Here is a 21,473-nt window from a genome sequence, read left to right on the forward strand (position 1 = left end):
TATGTCACTCGATCTTGTCTGGTTACAAAAGCACTGTTAATGGACTTGTTTTAAACTCATCGTAGCCTACATATTTTTCAGTGGAAAATCTAATCCTACAATGAAGTGGAAGGGGCGGAAATTGTGCAGCAATCTCTAACACAGCGGGTTCATCCTTATCCGCCCCCTGTAGGCTGCTGAGCTCCACCCAACTTACAAAAATACTGCCTACTACACCATCCACATTAACAGCAAGATCATTAACATGTAGTTTAACCAATTAATATTAGGCGAATGTCCAATTAATGTAGTTCTACTACAATATCCACACATTGTTTATTTATTCGTAATTGTTGAGTTGTCAAGGGGTAACGTGTGTTCAGTTCGTTTCCATGGCATAAGGGTCAGCTCCTGTAGAAGAGCATCATCCAATGCTCTGTTGGACGATGAACCTAAATGAACCTAAAAGATGAAAAAAGAGCCGAGAAAAGGGTGGGTGGGCGAGAAGAAAGTCGAGGCATCAGCACTAAAAGACCTGCTCCTAGCCACTGTAATCAATAAGCCTTTGTGGCAGGAGCGCTCAGTGTAGCATTTGGGAAATAAGCCATAGAGCACATCTATCTACTGACTAAAGGTTACAGGGTCTAGCATTGCCTTGGCAGGCAGAGTGAAGTACAGATAGTACCCCCCCCCCCCCCCAGCGGTTCCAATTTGAAGAAGACAAAAAGTCTAGAACATTAAATGATTGATTGATTAAATGTGGAGTGGAGCAACTCACAATCTTTACACTCAATCTTGATTTCTCTCATTATACTTTGATGATGCTTGGCACTTTCGGATAGCATTCATTACAGAGGTACTCTGTTGGGTAAAGAGAAATGAAATACTAAAAAGTGTACTGTACATTGGGAAGGTTTACACAGTCTTTATAGGCTAAGATGAACAGAACAAATGATAAATGGCTATGAATGGACATTGAAACACAGATGTGGTTACTCAGATTATGCAAATGTTGGTACATTCTGTGCTATGTGATTCTAGTGTAATGGCTGCTATTTCTTGACTCTGCCTTTCTGGAGAATGCCATTTAAATGAGTGAGTAATATTTGTCCTCATATTTGAAATGCAGTCACACAAAATCAACAGACAAAGGTTTTCAGCCTTCTAGGCTATCTGCTTCAGAAGCTTTGATACAGTTAAGCTCATCATTACAGATAAGGACCGTTTAGCTCAATCCAGAACGCTGTGTGTTCCTTAATGAGAGTAATTTTACTGCTGCTATTTTTAGCATAGTTTCTCCTAATGCACTTGGCCAACAATGTATATCTGGAGGCCTGCTAGCGATAACATTACACAGAGCATGGAGCTACAGCCATCATAGAGTACAGCAGGTCACTCAAGTCTGAGACAGGTCGATCCAGGTAAACCATTCCGGTCGTATTGCTCAGGATACTGGATGAAGTACACAGCCGATGATTAATAATAATATGGGATTAGAGAAAGGTGCAATTTTTCATTTTGAAACCTTAATCCTTCTTTTAATCTGCCGTGTGTGTATGTGAGACGGGGACATTAACTCATCACCATGAAAGGAGGATGATGGAATCTGGCATCAGGGCTCATTGGCGTCATCCCTTATCGCTTGTCGAGAACTGGCGGGCGTTATTTGCATAAAAAGTACATAGGGACCGTTTTCAGTATGATAAACATCATGACGTGTTGCTTGTTTTCTAAATTGGGATTTGCTGGATGTACTATGCAAATTGAATACAAAAAGGGGTGATCTCCATGTAGCCCCTGACTGGAGGTATATTGTCTCCTGTGTCTCGCAGCTGGCGGTCGCTTGCCCGTTTGTGCAGGATGCAAACAGAGGATCTACGACGAGCAGTACCTCCAGGCGCTCAACACTGACTGGCACACCATCTGCTTCAGGTTGGTGTCAAAAATGCAAAATAATCCATAATCCTCATGAATACACATGAACCAAACCTACTTTGAAACTCTAAAGCCTTTCAACGTAGTGGCCATGGAAGCTGCTCTGTCCCTCTCTGTGAAATGTATACGAGGCAGGTGTTACGGCTCTTGTCAAATGCCAGAGTCTGATATAGCCATCCGAAATGATGACAGATTCAAGATGTGCAAAATGTTGGAAAGGATGCCTGAAATTGCTAGTGTGATTGTGTTATTTTACGTGTTACGGCCTGTGTGGCCAAAACGGTGCTAGCTCGCCCCTCCTTTTCATATCTTCAGTGGAAAGTGAACCTCAGTGATAACCTTCAACTTTTTGCACGCGGCACAATGATTTTTACTTTATGGTTGGTGGATAGCGTTCGGTTAATTGGCCGTGTTTCGCCGTTTCCCCTGAGTCATTGTGTTTGCTCAGCGCTTTTAAGTGTCAGTGTGAGAAAGAGGCGCGCATTGCCGCGTGACGATAAGGGTTGTTGTTGTGCCTCGGTCCAAGTGGAAACAAGGTCACAGGAACAGGAGGGGGGTGCTGGGCCTTGGGTGCCTGACAGTTCATGGACATGATACTCAAGAATAGAGAATAGGGGGAGACAATAGTTGTGTTTTGAAAAGGGCCACAGCGTTTCTCATGCATGACAACATTTTAAGTAGCCATGGTTACGGTGGGATTACACTGATTTAGGATTTTACAGTACTACCGCTCTCTAGAGTCCTCTCAATATGGCTGTGTATCGTCAAAAGAAAAGCCCATGCTGCATTCTGAAATACAAGCCATAATACTTACCTTCGGGATCGTAAAGGATGTGGTCGGTTTGTTAAGACCCCAGGTTAATATCTATGTAGAGTTGATATCAGCCATGATTTTTTTTCAGCTCAGCCCCTCTCACGGTGCAGGCCCATTTCAAAATGGGCAGCAAGTGATCCATTGACATCCATTATATTCCAAACGAGTGTTTAGCCGCTCCCATAGCTGGATCTTTGTTTGTCCAAGATAAGTTATCCCTGATGCACATCATTTTCTCCAATAGTGGCCACAAACCAACAAATCAACAAGATTTGAATCTGTGTTACTGGCCACCGCGCATGCTCAAGGTCTCAGAGACTCCGAGGACCCACCAGTGGCAATGGACTGGCTCAGGGGAATTCATGCAGCAAAAAACATAGCCAGCATCCTCAGATCGTCTGGTATCACGAGACCAGGAATATAATGGATGTCAATGGATCGTCAACAGCCCAATTTCAGAACACCGCTACTCAGGGAGAGGGGTGTGACTTGAAAAAAATCATGGTTGTTTTACATCTGGACATAGAGAATTTCAAGAACTAACCAAACCTAACTAACCCTAAACAAACAAGAGCATGTGTGCTGGGTAAACAAGTTTAATTCAAATGAATAGGTGGCCATCTTTGTATAGTACAGCATCTGGTTCCATGAGAGAAACAGGAGCCAAATGGCATCGGTGTGGTTAGTAACATTGTTTTCTTCCTACTTGAAATGCTCTCATGGTGGTACGGACCATCAGGTATCACAGAAAACAGGCCAGACTTACAAAGGCTTGGAAACAGTGTTTTTAAAAACACCCAAAATGAAAATGAGACACATCTTCAAATGTTCTGTCTCTTTGGACTGTACTGCAAATCTATTGATTGCCTCGCACGTCCGGCAGTGCGCCAGGTCAAAGTTTAAATAATTCAAACTTGGAAGCGAGTCCCCTCCACGGTAACTGTGGCAAGGTCAGGCACACGGCCCCTCCCCTCCCCGAAATGCAGGGCCGCTTTCCCCATGGGAAACAATGGAGTGGATCGCACAGGATGTTGCATCTTGAGTAAACGCACCTTGAAAGGTTTTCAGTGTGAAATTCTCATAATGTTACACTATATGTTAGAATACTCCTGGCAAAAATATGGTGGCCGTGTGTGTGTGTGTGTGTGTGTGTGTGTGTGTGTGTTTGTGTGTGTGAGGAATCTTGCCTTTCACAGTTGTTGTATTTTAATGTTTTTGTTTCACAACTCTTGACTTTACAGAGTTGTTATTAAACATGTGTTATTAAACACTTCTGCCCGTCCTTAAGAGCTGTAATGTTGCTCTTGCTCAGACATGAAAGCAGGGTAAATAGGGTCATTCTCTATGCATTACGTTGAAGGCACTCTCCCACTTGCTCTATGGTGCATCTGGACTGTATACATTGATTCACAATGTTGTATGATGAATGGCTGATGTACATTATGGATAAGAGGACTTATGGACTCCATAATGCAATTTAAAGTTTTTCTGCTTAGTAGTACACGTTGGAATTTCTTCTACAAAATCAATGGAAATTGAAACATTTTCATACGCTGACATTGAATGTTACATATAAGAAATGTAAACATATTTCAAAAAAGCAATCATTAGGGGACATATTTCACTGAAATTACCTTATTGGCACAAACAAAGGAACTAATGAGTTCTTCTGACTTGACAAATACCTAGATATGTTTAATTATTTTTGAATCTATAGTTCAGTAGTTTGAGATGAAATACAGCTTCTCAGCTGGCCATTAATTCATTAACAAAGTACAATTAATCCAATATAATCCTTAGGTTTTGCTGCTAAGCGGGAAGAAGTCAGCCACTGTGAAAATGGGTCAGTCTATCTGTTCACAGCAGTGAGTTCTAGATATTATTTATAGCACATAGTTATTGATGTTGTTGCATTGTTGGTGGTGGACATGTTATGCAATAGCCCTGCCCCACCGGTCCACTCCAGTTCTTTCCTGTGCTATGTTTAACTTTCAGGTAAATGTCTTAAAAACAGGTCTGAGATTAACTCATATTATTCCTGTTTGTGTTTGTTTGTTTTCTTGACGCCTATTTTCATCCTATTTATCTCTTTCTACATCCAAATCCAATCCAAATGTACAACTATGTGGCTCAGTATGGATCGCCTTTTTTATTGAACAAACAGAGAAGCAGGGGTCGTCCAGGGAACAGAGAGGCATGAGTGTGTTCCCCTCATCATTCGGTCGTCTGCTGCGGGGAATACGGCGTGTTCCCTGCAGCCTACGGTCGCATGCTGTGAGCATACATCCCCCTCAATTCAGAAACAAGATGGCATTCTGATTCTGCAGGACTTCAGTGGCTGGAAGGTAGGCAGTGCACAGCGGATCCCCGGCCAAGTGCTCTGTCTGGACTGTTAATGATTCCAACTGGCCGAATCCTCTCAATAAGAAATCTGAGGAGGCTATATGAACTCCCCCACCGGCCCTCACACCCCCTTTCTTTCCTGCCAACTTAATACACACACACACACTCACGCGCACACGCACGCACACAAGCACACACAAGCACACACAAGCGCACACACCTTAAAGCTTAAGACACAAGTGCTGTGGAAATGTTCCCCGTCTGAGTCATGTGTGAACAAAAGCTTGACCTCTTATGTGAGTCCTCCAATTTGGCCCTGTTCAATACTTAATAGGATTTCCACAAATCCATCAGTGCTTCTCTACATTACCAGGTCACACACACACGCACGCACGCACACACATGCACACACACGCACGCAAACACACACGCACACACATGCGCACGCGAGCGACGCACAACATCCTTTTTTTACTTGCCATGCGTATAGCAATCGGAAAAAGATCTCCCGTTACATGCCGCTACTTGATCCGTGTTTTGGTGGATTGGATTATGGAGGAAGGAAGGCGAGAAGGCTTTGTTTCTTGGAGGGTAGGATGTAACGGACAACTCTGCTACGGGTACAGATGGTCGGGATCAAACCGCATCTGGCTGTTTCACGCTGCGGACGGGGTTGTTATGAGTGTGAGTGTGTTTGTGGCTGTGTGCCTGGATGCGTATATTTGTATCGCATGCACGTCTCAAGATCTCCTATTTGGTATTGCGTGTGTCTTCACGTGAATGACGTTCCATTAGTGCTTTTGGGTCATCCGTCTCCAGGCTGATTCAAACCTGGGTGATGATGTTGTGATTGACACTCGGATGTGATTGCTGCGGATCACGACAACGTATTAGGTTGTTAAGGTGAGCTTTAAGTGAACCAAGTATCAGTTACGGCCCCCAGTGAAGGTTTCCTCCTTAGTAGAAGCAGCCATACCTAGAAGAACGAGAGAGCATTAATCTTTATGATCCACCAGAGGCGGCTTCTTCTCTACTAGCTAAATGTGTGGAGGTGTTCATGTGTTCCCACACCTCCACACCACCACCGACAACTGGGAATAGTACCTGAACTCAATGGAAAAAACACAGCAGGTACCTGGGCAACAAAAAAGGATCCAGAAATAGACCTGAGCGCTCTATTACCAGTGTGAAAACCATGTCCAAATAAGATGGAAGACGGTAGGTAAAGTACAAGCGGGATCATTTCGGTGGTGTTGTCGGAGGTCCTGCGGGACAGGGGAATAGAGCTCTCTACGTCTGCAGGGCCTCCACTGCATCAGCATGTTGGAGGCTTCATGGGAAATGGATGTGGTCTCTCTCTCTATCTCTGCCTCGGTCTATCTGCAGCCCTCCTTTCCGCTTTCTTCCTCCAGCGAGGAGCTGAACAGTTTGGTGCTTTTCCGCAGCCACGCTGTGTGGTGCTGGGGCCAGACAGAATTTCAAATGCTTTACATCCATAGCAATCACCGAGCAACATGCAAGGTCTGACAGTTGTATGCACAGAGTAGACATGGATAAGCTAGACATGTATCAGTGTTTATGTGGAATACGATTGAGGAATATTATTAAGGCCATATGGATGTAAAATATTGTGCTCGTTTGAGAATTACCTGGTGGAAAGACACTGTGAGGCTGGGAAGATAATACTGTATCATATTTGTATTGTGTCATCAATCACATTTCCGACACATGGCAGACTATGCAGATTCTTCCATCACAAAAACAACAACTGTGACTTTAAGGGCAAAGGAAAACATCTGCTACACAAACACAATGTTTTAATGACTTCTCTCATCCGTTTGTTCTGAAGAATTGTATGTTTTATTCACTCCCTGCTTTTCACACTGTACATAGTGGTATTTTTTAATGTTTTCAGTATATTTTCCATATTAAATGTACGTAGTCATTAATTTATTTTACCTGATCATTAACCAGTTTTCCAGTTTTCTGTATATTAACAATATACAGAAAACAACTGAAGTTGTAGCTACCTCTGTGAAATGGTTCTGTTGGTGGTTAGTTCGCTCTGCCCACATATCGCTCTCAGTCCACCCTGCAGTCGCCCTGCAGTCCTAGTTCACCCCTGCTCTTGATATAACCACGTGACTCCCGGATTGCCCCTCCCTCCCCCCCTAACCCCCCCTTCCTCCGCGCAGACAACTCACACTCCTGTCTGCACTTTGGTAAGCACTCTGAGAAATGTTGATCAATCGTTTATCTATATTGCATCGACTAGAGGTCACTAGAGGAGATTGTTCTGTGATGCTTTTCCATAACACCAACACAATGGCTGGTTATTGTATCGCCTATTATCTTCACCTGCATTAAGATGAATACTGTCATGATCACAAAGACTTTTTCTGTTTCCCCCCACTGGCTCTGTGTGAAACAGACGGGTTGTATCTGATACCGTTGTGTCTGTCTCCCTCTCTGCTACTCCCCCACTCATATCTGCAGGGAGGGCTGCCAAGTGTCACGGATACATCACTTCTGTTTTTCTAGTTCATCGTTGTAGTTCTTCATTTTTTCCGTGCACAAAAGATAAAGCATTGCGTTTTGAGTTCATCCTCTTACTGCATCACATCTCAAACGACTGCAAGCAAGTGAAGTTCACTGCCTTGTGCCGTGTTCAGTTTTCAGTGTGGAGGCAGACTCATCGAGGAGCCCTGGTGATTCAGCGGATCTGCGGCTGAATGCTCTGCCTAGTAACAGAGGCTGAATGCCAACATGCTTCACCACATTGAATGGTCTTGAATAGAGTCCTATTCTTAACACACAACCAAAGGGCTGTTCAGTTGAGTAGTGCGGGTGTTTAGTAAGTCTAATCATGTTTAGGGCCAGACCATATTGTGCAAGCCTGGAAATCGAAGTAATCCTAACTAATCATACATTTGTATAAGCACCGAAGCAATTGGGTTTAAAACTCGCTATCTCTGGTGTTATTATAATCAGCTGACACTAACCCTACTATGTTTGATACTGTATTTAATGCTGTTCTCAGTGTTGTGTTGATCTTTGAAATTGCAGCATTCCGGATGGGAAAGGAGGAGTAAAGAAGAAGATGATTAAAATCAAATTCTAATATTATTCAATGGTTTGCTATGAGCATGTGTTGGATGTAGGAAGAGAGGTTTTCTTATTCGTGAAACAAATTGAAAGCTTCCCTCAGAGAGTGGACATTGCATGGAAAAGGGCACGCTGAGCAGTAAGCTGGCCAAAACATGACAGCATGAGCCTGTATGGGAAAAGGATGTGCCTGCAATGTCACAGGGTCATGTCTCCTCCCCCGGTGGGGAATGGGAGATGGCAGGAAACAGTTGACAGAAAGGGGAGGGATCCAGAAAGAGGGGTGGGACAAGAGAGAGAGAGAGAGAGAGAGAGAGAGAGAGAGAGAGAGAGCATTCATGGTAGTGACAGCAGTGCTGGATGGAGGTTCATGTGTGAGCTGCACTGTTATCCATCACTGCCACCGACATGAGTCTGCCAGCTAACTGCCACAGTAAGGCTGTGGCCCAGAGACAACTTAGGGAGCAGCCATACAAGCACCGGAGTGGACACAAAAGGTAAACTGACCAGTGAGGGTTCAAGGTTTAAGCTGTCGTTCATCAGGGCTGAAAGCAGGGGACGCAACTTGTGGCTGACGGTCATCGTTCAAACTATTGAACTAATGTATGTGTGTGAGATTTGGGAAGTGAAACTTTGAAAGACAAACTCTTGCTAAATGTATCTTTGGTTGGATGCAAAGCTGATGGTTGCGGTGGTTTTGACTTCTGAAAGGTGTTGAGTTCTGCTTGCCTAACTGTGGATGCACTAAACTTTTTAACTCATCAATTTAAGGAAGAGCAATTGTTTGGTGCATTTATTGACTTCTATTTTTCTACATGACAGCAATGCCTATTCTCTCTTCTTGCTCAGTAATTAGCATAAACTAACGAAAAGTCATCAACTGAAAAGGCACTTGTTTCTAACTTACAGTGTAGTAAGCGAAATGTTAGCACAAAGTGCACAACGTTCTCCCTTTCACTTCACATCATGTCGTTTGACCACAGTTCAGCTGCATATAAACAGGGTTCAGAGCTATTGTGGGAGAATCAAGAGCTTTTGTTGTTGTTTGTGATGGTGGAAAACTCTGGCACAGCTCTGGAGTGCATTTGTCTGGGAACCAGTTAAGCCCATGAAGTCCACATATGCTGGCTGACCACTTCAGTGACCCCACGCACTTCAGTGAGTCCACACCACACTTCCATATAGGAATTTGCACGTTATATATATATATATCATTATGATAACATAAAATTAATAAGCATAAAATTTAGTGTAAGAAATATTGACCATTACCTCTTGGGGATTCAGTTGACCTCAAACATGCCAAAACAATGCAACCCTGCTACGCAAACACATCCTTGCAGCGTGGGAATCAAACCATTGGCTCTGCAGTATTTATGTTGCCGTCCCCTCATGAGGATACACTGAGGGTTAAGTAGTCCCCATATTACTGGAGACGGTTCAATAAACCAGTGCCTGAGTTCAGCACTACTTGACTCACACTCTGCGGGGGGGAGAATGGTGAAGTGGTTATGGTGTTGACTCCCAGGTTAAGGGTTCTGGGTTCAAGCCCCACGGCCATCAGTCTCTCTACAGCAAGATGACTGACCCTTACTTGCTTCTTAATGTCATGTAAACTAAATGACTGTACAAAATGTTAGAAACAATAACAGCAATGACTTAAGAGAAAAAATAGTCACGTTGAATGCCTTGGAAATTGCAGATTGAACAATGGATCAATTTAACATGATCACAGTGTTGTTCTTTCCCTGTCAATTTACCCGGATGCTGATTCTGTCAGCTTCATAGTCAGAGTCATAATTCAGAGTTCAGAGTCATAGTCATAATTCATAGTCACATACAAAGTATTTTTTTCTCTATTTATCTATGCTTCTTAGCCTGGCCCGATTGTGGTTGACAGACGTAAGTATGTATACCGATCTATGAACCACCCAGCCAACCGTTAGAAACCAGAAGTTGTCTGTTTAGAATTTTAGTATTTTTAGAAACACGCTCTCTCAACCGGGAACATGAACTGATAACATTTGGAGCTGCAGTGAAAGGACAGGAAAAGCCGACACTTTAATCACACTTTTGTTCCCCCAACCACAGTTCTACATCCCCAGGTTGGCAGCACAAGGGCTTTATGCCATAATTAATTATCTCATTGTCTGTTTTATCTGTCATTTTGACGTTCATCATTCGCCCTTGGGTTGGGCTGATTCAGGACGATTTATTTGCTTTTCTTTCTACACTGCACACCTAAAGTACACAATTATGGGCCGACATTGGGCATTATAATGTATTATCAATATGATTGTAGGGTATTTTGCATGCCGTCAATGTATATCATCTTGTGGATTCAAAATAATGACAATTATGTCAATTAATGTAAATTAATCCAATTTGAACTATATGTGTAGTATATCACACTTATCTAGCCCTCAAATTTGAGGTCACTCAAAGATAATATACACTCTTGAATTTCCAGCTATAGGAGGAGAATTCTAAATGATGGTTTGATTTTAGACATTTTAGTGTATTTGCTAAAAGTGAAGCCCTGTTTCCAAGCCAAAAGTGAAATCCTATTTCTGAACAGATCATTGTTGAACCGTTATCACCTCATGATGGCCTGTAATGTGTGTGGAATATGCGAGAAGCTATGGTTGTCTGTCTCTCTGTCTATGTCTGGCCCCATAGAGAACTGAAACGCTATTGAGGCTGGGGAGCTTATCTGGGACAATACAAACTGCAGGCATGCACGCTTTCTACTCGCGAGTCTTGTCAGCGCTGCCATGTTGCTATTCATCGTAGACCTGGAACCTGAGGAAGAAATAATTTTAAACAATACACAAGAATGAGAAGAAAGACAAAAGCGCTCACATCTGCAAGATGTGCAGAACCCCAGCCCAGCACCTGAAGGGTTAAAAGGGTTTATTGTGCCTGTCTGGGCAATGGGGGGAAGACACGGGCGGGCTGGCAACCCCATTGGCTGTGGGACTTCCGGGTTCAAGCCCCTCCCCCCAGATGGGATGGGGCTTAAGGGTAGCGTAAATGAGGTAATGTTTTTTCTTTGTGATAAGGGTGACATCATAGCCTTGGAATTCCAGGGATGGGGGAAGGAGGAGGGGGTTGGGGGGGGTGCTGGAGCATGTGATCACTGTTGCCACCGTGTGTGTGTGTGTGTGTGTGTGTGTGTGTGTGTGTGTGTGTGTGTGTGTGTGTGTGAAAGTGAACCCCAATATCTGGTGGTTGTCTAGTAGCCTCTCAAACACCCATGTTCACACACGCCCTGTGATGCCCTGTGGAGCAGTATACTGCCCATGGAGGTGCAGAGTGGAGAAGTGGAGGCTGTGCAGAGGTTAACCCTGTGTGTATGTTTCCACTGGAGGGACTGGTTCCAACTGGGAAACACACCAAGGGGAGAAGGGGGTATTCCCTCAGACACATGCTGCCATTTCCTTCCGATTTCATCTGTGTGTGCAAACAACCCCCACTGTCTCTCTCACTCTCACTCTCTCTCTCTCTGGACCACTCTCTCTCTCTGTCCTTTCTCTCTCTATCGCTCTCTCACTTTCTCTCTCTGTGTCTCTCTGTCTCTCGCTCTTGCTCTTACTCTGACTCTCGCTCTGGCTCTTGCTCTCTCTCTCTCTGGATCTCTCTCTGGACCTCTCTCTCTCTCTTTCTCTCTGGACCTGTCTCTCTCTCTCGCTCTCTCTCTCCCTCTCTCCCTTTCTCCCTCTGGACCTCTGAACCTCTCCCTTTCTGGAGCGTTCTCTCTCTCTCTCTCTCCTTCTCTCTCTATCTCTCTCTCCTTCTCTCCCTCTCTCCCTCTGGACCTCTGAACCTCTCCCTCTCTGGAGCATTCTCTCTCTCTCTCTCCCTCTCTCCTCTCTCCTCTCTCCCGCCCTCCCTCTGAACCTCTCTCCCTATGGACCCCTCTCTCTCTCTCTCTCTCTCTCTCTCTCGCTCTCTCTCTCTCTCTCTCTCTCTCTCTCTCTCTCTCTCTCTCTCTCTCTCTCTCTCTCTCTCTCTCTCTCTCTCTCTGGACCAAAAGAAAAACATAGATTTCTCTTTCGGTTTGAAGACAATAATTGAAGACAAAATGTATTGTGTACACATGTGCATAAGTGTTTCTTTCTAAACACTTGGCTTCATTTGATGCCATTTGGTCAATTACTTTGACCAACTTTACAGCACTAGTGGTTTTTAGGCTAGGCACTAGCACTTTGATGGGCTGTCTGGTAAAAGGTCTGACCGTGTGGAGGCTTGGGGCCTCTCAGCACCTCGTAATTCTTTCAGGGCGCCCCGGTCGTCTGTCACGGAGGTGAGCGGGAGGACGAGAGCCGCTCCGCTCTTAGGACAACACGGCACTCCCCGCTCACACCCCCCCCCCCGCGCTTCCCTCAAAGGTGTCAGCACACACGTCATACACCGACACCCGTGCACATGCAAACGTGCACACATGCACGTACACACAAAACTATTCTCGCACACACATTCACACACCTTCTTCTTCTGTATTATGAATGACTGATCCTTATAAATGAGGTCCCCTTGTAGTTGGACGTTTATATTTTAAGAATGTGGTATAAAATATTGAAAGGCCTGGTGCTGTGTAAAGCCATGTTTTTATATCTTTATATCTCTTTTTTTATATAATTATATCTCCTGTATTATAAAAAATTAAGCATTTGGCTTGTACATAATGCATGTAAAACCCAATGGAGTTTCTTCACTTCTATTCTCTCAAACCACAGCCTTTCTCAATCTCACACACCCACACACACAAACAAATATGCACACACACACACACACACACACACACCAAATATGCACACACACACACACAGACAAACACTCCAACATGCACAAAAAAAACGTTGCCTATTTTTGTTGGTATTGTGTGTAACTGACTAATACTCCCTACTCCCCTAGAGTCAGTTAGCTGCCTGCAAATACCCCTTATCACGGTGTAAGGATGTCAGGTATAGCCAAAAAACGGGGATCGTGAAGTAGACACACTACACTTTAAAAACACATGCACGTGCTCACACAAACACTCACAATCCACCACCAGCACCAGCACCTTTTTACGATCATTGCTCTCCCCACCGGTGTCTTCCTGACCCTGAGGGAGGGCAGCTGGTTCTCGCCGCGTCTGTCCAACATCTCTTCCACTCACTCTCTTTTGTTGTCTTTTGGAAGTTGTTAAACTACAAGCATCCTGCTTTCCCTTACCTCCTCTCCACCTCGTTTTCCCTCTGCCACCGCCAACATGGGAATGACAAATGGCCCATTCCCATGTTTATCCATTGTTTTGAGATGGATTAGGAAAATATGAGGAAATATCTCATTGTATTGGATTAATTGAAAAGGTTGTTCATGAGATTCTTTCCATGATTTAAATCGTCTACTTGATAAAATACTGGCATCTGTTACGCATCACATGTGCTTATATCTGCTCTCAAAATAAGACAAGAAACTCAGACACACACACGCACGCACGCACGCATGCAAGCACACACACACACACACACACACACACACACACACACACACACACACACACACACGCCAGTGCGATGTGCTCTGCTCCAGAATTGCCCTATTTACATTTAATCTTTATAGCACTCTCTTTTAATGGCACTCTTGTTGTTCATATACGATGTGGCCCTATTTACTGTAAGTAGAAGTTATTTCTGCGTTCAATTACTTTGCCTTGAATCTCCCCTCCGTCTGTTCAGTGTGGTGCAAAGTGTGTGTGTAATGCGTGTGTGTATGCGTGTGCGGGTGAGAATAAGCGTGTGTGCATGCATCGAATGCAGTAGATATTAGCCTATGGTGTGGTGTGAGTCTTGTAGTATCGTGCAAACACTCTTTCCACTCTTTCTCCCTTTCTACGCAGCTCAGCCTCACCCCTAAGAGACGCATCCTTAAGCCAGAAGCGATCTGGCAGTTGCTAATGTATTCATCCAGCAGCGGCAGCAGAAGAATGCAGTTCACAATATGGTTCATATCATGCAGTTACTCTGCAGCCCATATTTCTCTGGATGTAGTCAGAGATGTGCTGCCACACCTTGATGCAGCAGGCAGATTTGTAGAGAGTCGTTGAACCTAGAAGTGTTGTTACAGTGAGTATGCGTATGGGTCTGTGTGTGTGCTGGTGGAGGTGTGTGTGTGTGTGTGTGTGTGTGTGTGTGTGTGTGTGTGTGTGTGTGTGTGTGTGTGTGTGTGTTGTGTGTGTGTGTGTGTGTGTGTGTGTGTGTAGGTGGATGCAGGTGTTGGTGTGTGCAGATGAAGATGTGCGTGTTTCTGAGAGAGAAACACACACACAAAGATGAAAGTCAGCATGTCTCTGCCCCAGGTTTGACTTTGTCCCAGCAGGGGTTTGCTGGATGCCTGTGTGTGTGTGTGTGTGTGTGTGTGTTAGTCAGTCAGTGACTCTGCTGGCTGTGGTTGTCCCCCCTTAGCCTTGACCCACTTCCACAAGCCGTGCATACCGAAGCATCTCCTCTCCACAGGATTTACTCTGGGTGCGGGGTTGCAGGAGGATGTGTGCATGCGGGTTTCTGGGGTGTGTTTCTGTGACGTTTTTCAATGTTTTGTTGGTGTGTTGGTGTGTTTTGTTTCTGATGTGGGTGTGCATGTGCGTACATGTGTATGTGTGTGCGACTGTGTATGTGTGTGTGTATGTGTGTGTACGATATTTTTTTTGCATCAAAAATAAGCCGCTGTGGACCATAATGGAGAATTGATGTTTGCAAAGTGGAATATAAGCCGCCCTCGAAAATAAGCCACACCAGAATTACACATCTTTGCCCTCAACTCAAATACTTACTTGTACCGGCCAATGCTGGCATGAAACCGTAACAAAATTGTTTAAATGGTACAATATTCCTTTTAGCCGAGTATATTCTGCCTTGGGGTTGTGATACGGTAGTTGTGCGTGTGTGTGTGTGTGTGTGTGTGTGTGTGTGTGTGTGTGTGTTTGTGTGTGTGCATGAATGTGTGTGTGTGTGTGTGTTTGTGTGTACACACAAGGTGAGTGTCGTGTGCCTATGAAGGCATACGCTAGACCACAATCTCTGTAGAATCAGGCTAAAGGGGATATGGCCACGGAGAACATGAGAACCATGAAACACAAGGCATTGTGTTGACTTTGTGGTAAAGCGAAGTGAGCTTGCTCTTTCTAATGTATATTTAAGAAGTATGTATTGTGCAGCCTGTCAAGAGAGTTAATGATAGAAAACAGGAACATCGATTTACATTTGACATAGTCGTGTACACATAGTATGCGCACAAACTTTTTGTTTTACATGCACTGACATCTTTATTAAAGCTAGGGTAGGAAAGATATTTATATACATTTTTGTTGAAATTCTTTATATATCCCAAAAGCATCATCATCATCATTAAATCAAATGCTCTGGTATATTTTGCTGTTGCAGGCTTTTAATAACCCTGTCCATTTTATTTGGCCCGAATTAAATGACTGGCTTACCTGTCGGGCTACTTGCATGCAGTCATTGTGCATGTGATTCTTCCACGAGGCTAGGCAGAACTATTGCTTAAGCTAGCGAGTTAGTCACGTGTTTAATTTTGGGAGTCGCTTCTAAGGGAAGGCTTTCTCTGGCTGGTTTCTTCTTATTACGTACTACCTTTAAGTGCTAACAAACAATAAACCATAAATCATGTGGATATAACCTATTGTAGTATGCAGGTCATCTCTTTCTCCATACTCCAGTTGTATAGATTTATTATACATTGTTTTTTTAGTTCACAAAGTAAAATACATATTTTACTCAATAAATAAAAGATTTTTCCAATTGGACACAGAAATCAATAAATATCCTTAGGTTCATTTAGTCAGGCTCCATTCTTCATGTTGGGCTTAAGCTAAATGAATTATCACAGTGCTGTGACGAGGGTTTAACCCTGCAGGCCGGTGGTATTACATGGACATGGTACTGGACAGTGGACAGGAAGTATTACCCCCGTGGGAAAAAGCAGCTGGCCCAGCATGTCTAGACACCACTTTTACTTTAGAGGGGTCCAGAGGGGGGGGGGGGGGGGGGGGGGCACCAGACACTCTGCTCACTTTAGTCATGGCCTTCACAGACACGCAGATGTAGAGAGCACACAGACACGCACACATGCACAACCACACACACACACACATACACACACACACACACACAAGTCACACATCCGCATAGATGCATGTGTGAGTACCCAGGTGCATGGAAACCCATGCGAGTCAACACCATTTCAGGGTACATTATTCTTCCTACATCCTCCCTCTGCTTTTATCCTTTCCAGTGACTCATCTCCCTGTCATGTCAGCATGTGATATCTATGGGTGTGACATCACTCTCATCAGCTGGGTGTCTGGCCCTACTGCACAACACTGCCGTTATCTACCACCATCTGTTGTGGCCTCCGAAAAGAAGATGAAAGATTATATTTGTTACTGTTGTTTGTTACTTGGTCAGATCAGATCATTTATATGCATTGAGGAAACAAACATGGAAATACCCAGCCCCCCACACTAACCAAATCGTTAACTGGGTGGTTTTGTTGAGGTTACAGAAACACGCTCATCCGTCTGCATACTGCGTAGTTGCTTTTCCTTCCAGCTCAATGGAGGCTACTCTTCAAGCTCCTAATGTGTTTTTATTGAGTGGTATCGTCCTCTCTCTGGCTGTGTCACGCAAAGGGATAGGATCCTAGTTTAACATCATATAGTTGAACACACCACCACATGCTTTATGCACGGCATCATTTAATCAAAAATGTTACCAAATAAACTATATGACGAATGACTCAAAAATACCATGTGTAGAATATATATTGCTTTTCCTATGCTCCTTAGTTCTTAACATGTCATTGGTTGGTTGACTGATGTTCATTCCCCCTCTACTGCTAGATGCTGTGAGTGCAGTGCCTCCCTGTCCCACTGGTACTATGAGAAGGACGGGCGGCTCTTCTGCAAGAAGGACTACTGGGCCAAGTTTGGAGAGCTGTGCCACGGCTGCAATGACCCCATCACCACCGGACTCATTATGGTAAGAGGACCGCTCAGCAGCCCCGCACACACACACACACACACACACACACACACACACACACACACACACACCCTCATCCTCATCCATCTCCACCTGCCTGCCCTGCCTTTGTGAACACACAGTTGGGCTCATATCCAGACATCCATCGCTGAGGCACATTGCCTGGACGTCCGGTGAAAGCCAGCGTGGCAATCCTGTTGTTGTGACAGGGGAAAGGGAAAGCAGAGGAGGTGGTGCAGAACGGACATGACCTCGGGTCAGTGGGGAGAAAGAGCTGACGGTCAGGGGGATGAGCTTGTGTTGATGAGTGTGTAGTCGCATTACCAAGCGGTGTCGATTCCACCTCTTGAGCAGATTGTGTGACATGTTGTGTGACATGTTGTGTGACATGTGGTGATGGTGTGTTTTGAAAAGTTACACACAAACACTGATGGCCTTGCTTTGTTGGTTTCTGGTGTATATTGGTGTAGATTGATAGCAATGCTGGTATCTGATGCAAGGCTAGAATAGAGCACCAAGGATGATTAGAAGCTTCTTTTAAGTCTTTTATGATTAACCAAAGGCTATATTCAACTTCAAACAACCGATGTAAATACTTGATACGAATCATAAATAGGTGGTCTTGTGCGTCCCTAATGTTAAGGTTTGCTGTTCAAGCAGAGTGGTTTAAAGGTGTGAAGGGCATATATTTTTAGACCGCTTCAGTATGAGAACTAGAAGGTTACACTGAGGCAGCACAGCCCTGGCATGACTTATTCTCTGTATCCGCAGTGCATACACTAAATAGATGCGCCGTGAAGTCATATTTTTGACTCCTGTTTGAAGTACCTACTGAGGGGACGGCTCTTATCAGCCTTTGCAGCAGTTGATACAAAACCAGCGCAAAGACCACACTATATGTCAGAAGAATTTAGCGGTAATCCACGCACTTGTATACTTATTTCGGCTGGCAATATGAATCGCTTATTTGCATTTAAGAAACAGTGTTTTATCACAAAGCGAAATAGTGTCCCATTTTGACTTCTCTCCATGTGTGGGACAAGTCAATCCAGTGAAGCATATGGCACTGCCTTTTATAGTAATTGCTCACGCATCGCTTGAGGGCACTAGGGTTGATTTATAAAATCAAGTCGTAGCTTTACCCTTTTCTATCGCATATTTAACAAATATAACGAGAGCGTCATCATGAAGCTGTAACGTAATAACTGTACCTGATGAAAAAATGTGATACCTGTTAAATATTGTCCCTCCCTTTCGAAGCTGCTCTCCATCTGCAGACTGAATGGTGTGACTGTTGTGACTGGTGTACGTCGTGTCCTTGTGGCTGATTCTACGGTATATGTCTAGCTGTATGTTGTGCTAGGGCTTTTATTTTGTTGCTCTGCCTTACGGGACCTTTGGGGTTTGTATTTCTCTGCTCTAGTGAACCGAGTAGGAAAGGAGAAGAGGCTATGGAGGTCACGTTAACCTCTATTATTAACCACTCCCTTCAACATAGTCCAGTGTGTGCGCACGCAACATTGACCCTGATGGTCCAACCGAGCCTTTCTGGGCTGACCTCTCTGACCCCCCCTGTTGGTGTCTCCTAATGTCACCGGAGGACTAAGAGTGTTCTCGTGTTTTTTTCGTATCTTGTTTTAACATAATACTGGCTGACACTAAATCTGGCTGACACTACATAGAGACTGACATATTTCCTTGCGGTATGTTATTATGTTATGTTTTATAGGCAAGCGCCCTTTAAGAGTCGGTTGCAGGTGTGAAGAGGCGCTGATACAATGTTCGATCCGTCATGATGTTAGGATTTTATAGTGACAAAAGAGAGGAAACATGTGCGCTTTGAGTGATCTGAAAATAACTAGTATTTTTCAGTGGTTGGTGTTTTGCTTACGTTGGAACACTTCTATCGGATGCTAAAGTTGGGGACTTAGCATCGTTGTCATACATGGAACTCCCTGACTGACGTGCTGTGGGTTCCTCATGCCTCTCATGACTGCTGGTCTTGCTCCATGCCGCGGCACAGAGGTGTGCCAACCGTGTACGTGAAGCCACGCTTATCCACCACATATTGTGTTTCGATTAGTTCTCTTGTGTGTGTGTGTGTGTGTGTGTGTGTGTGTGTGTGTGTGTGCTTGTTTGGTTGTTTTTTGTATAATTCCATTAATGAAACAGCCAGGCCCGGTCGAGACTAAAGTGAATTAGCTGGGGAGACAGCTGCACCCGTTACCCTCTCTACTGCTCTCTCTCTCTCTCTCTCTCTCTCTCTCTCTCTCTCTCTCTCTCTCTCTCTCTCTCTCTCTCTCTCACTTTCACTCTCTGTCTCTGTCTCTGTCTCTGTGTGTGTCTTTCTCTCTCTCTCTCTCTCTCTCACTCACACTCACACACTCTCTGTGTCTCTCTCTCTCTCTCTCTCTCTCTCTCTTGCTATTTCCCTTATTCTCTCTCAGGTTATTGATGTTCAGTACTGACAGACTCGTCTTTGAGATGGTTCACACCATTTTGCGGACTACATATCTGATTGTCAGAGCAATTACATTATACAGTAGGTGGGCCGTCCGACCATCCATGCCCCAGAGAGGAGTGCAGGGCAAAATGACTCACTAACTAACTAACTACCTCAGGGAATGGACAAACTCATGTTGTACACCTCGTCAGACTGAAAGGGCCCACTGTTTTTAGTTTGGCAGTCTCTGAAGAAGTCATACGCATGCAAATTAAATGTTCTATTGATGAGGTGAATCAGGGTAGAAGGACAGAATCCATAATGATTGACTTTGGCACTAACTTGAATAAGTGGAGAGCAGAAAGGTATCCCTAAGAATGTACGCTATAGCAAACATACAAAATCAATCAATCAATCGATGAATAAGTGATTGATTCATGATGTAAGATTGAATGTGGTTTTCTGGTAGCATTACAGTTTAGTAAAGATGGGATTCCTGATGAAAACCATACCAAAAATTAAAGGTTGTCCCTCATGGCCTGTGAAGATGTCATAGTTTTACTTATCATAAGTACGGTTGTCTAATGATAATGATAATGTGTGTGTGTGTGTGTGTGTGTGTGTGTGTGTGTGTGTGTGTGTGTGTGTGTGTGTGTGTGTGTGTGTGTGTGTGTGTGTGGCTGCGTGTGGGCTCGCATGTGTGCGTGCAGGTCTGTGTATGTCAGTAGACTGGCGCTGGGGTTATTTACTCCCCCTTCCAGAGCAAAGGAAGTTATGTGTTGGACATTGAGCAAAGGGCTGTAATTGAATTGTCTCTCCTCCCTTTCTCTTTCTTTTCCTCTTCTGACTGCTGTGGACAGTAAAATCATTTCCCTGCTTCAGTTTGTATTTTGAACCTTGCTGTTCTTTAGCACACAGGCCAGTCTTACGTCTTACTCCACCAAGTGTGACCAATTGTTTTACATATTATGATGATTGTACCCCCATCAAGACTATGTATGTGTACAATGTGTGTGGGGTAATTCATGTTGTGAGAGTTCAATTTGGTTTTAAAATCACTTTCTGGAAAGTCCCGTCATTTCTTTACTCCCACAACTATGACAAAACGTCATTGGTGTGGTAGTGAGTAGTTTGTGGTAGCGTATGTTGCTTCCTTTGTCTGGGCGTCAAGGGCAGATCTCAGGGGAGTCATGGGAAAAGGTATCTTAAAGGCTAATGCAACAACTCAACCCTCCATATTTCTTCTGGTTACCATGGACATTTGTTTTGGGATGCGCTCTTCCCCACACTCGCCCCCAACACTCCCTGATTTCTCAGCAAAGCGCCCGCTAATCATTGTGGGATCCAGTCACCCGTCATTGATGTGTTTTAGATTCTGTTTTTGTGAAGTTATATTGTTCTAAAAAATATGATCCAATGTCTTGCTTAGGGAGGTAAGAAAAGTGCCCTAGCTTCAGCCATCTATGCCCACCACACATTTGAGGATGCTTTATTTAGCAATTTAGCTATCTTATTGCTTCACTCATGTCGTTTCATCATAGGTATAGCATCTCACTCCATCTCACTACTCCTGTTGGCTTCATGAACCTATATCAAGCCTCTCAGCATATGTCATGGTGTTCCTATGGTCATGATGGTCATGATGGTTCCTAGTCAACATTCTGGTTGGCAGAGGATGTATGAGAGAGGGTGCTGTAGGTAGGGGCTGGGTAGAATAGAGAGGCGGTAAGCAGGGCACTGAAAGGGGAGAGGCAGAAGCGGAAGCCTTGGACTCACAATCTGGCCGGAAGCTATTGATTAGGAT

At 44.2% G+C, this 21,473-nt stretch overlaps 1 protein-coding gene across 1 annotated transcript in view; it reads left to right on the top strand.

Moving 5' to 3' along the window:
* Positions 1–8,556: 8,556 nt before the first annotated feature.
* The window catches only part of limk1a (LIM domain kinase 1a), a 29,378-nt gene continuing 16,461 nt past the window's right edge, over positions 8,557–21,473 (top strand). The window contains exons 1-2 of the mRNA XM_084467409.1: positions 8,557–8,673; positions 17,085–17,223. Of these exons, the coding sequence (XP_084323535.1) occupies positions 8,585–8,673; positions 17,085–17,223 (228 nt within the window). The 5' untranslated portion in view covers positions 8,557–8,584. The remainder of the gene's footprint in view (positions 8,674–17,084; positions 17,224–21,473) is intronic.

This window comes from Micromesistius poutassou (assembly GCF_964030765.1).
Source record: "Micromesistius poutassou genome assembly, chromosome: 4".
NCBI lineage: Eukaryota > Metazoa > Chordata > Actinopteri > Gadiformes > Gadidae > Micromesistius > Micromesistius poutassou.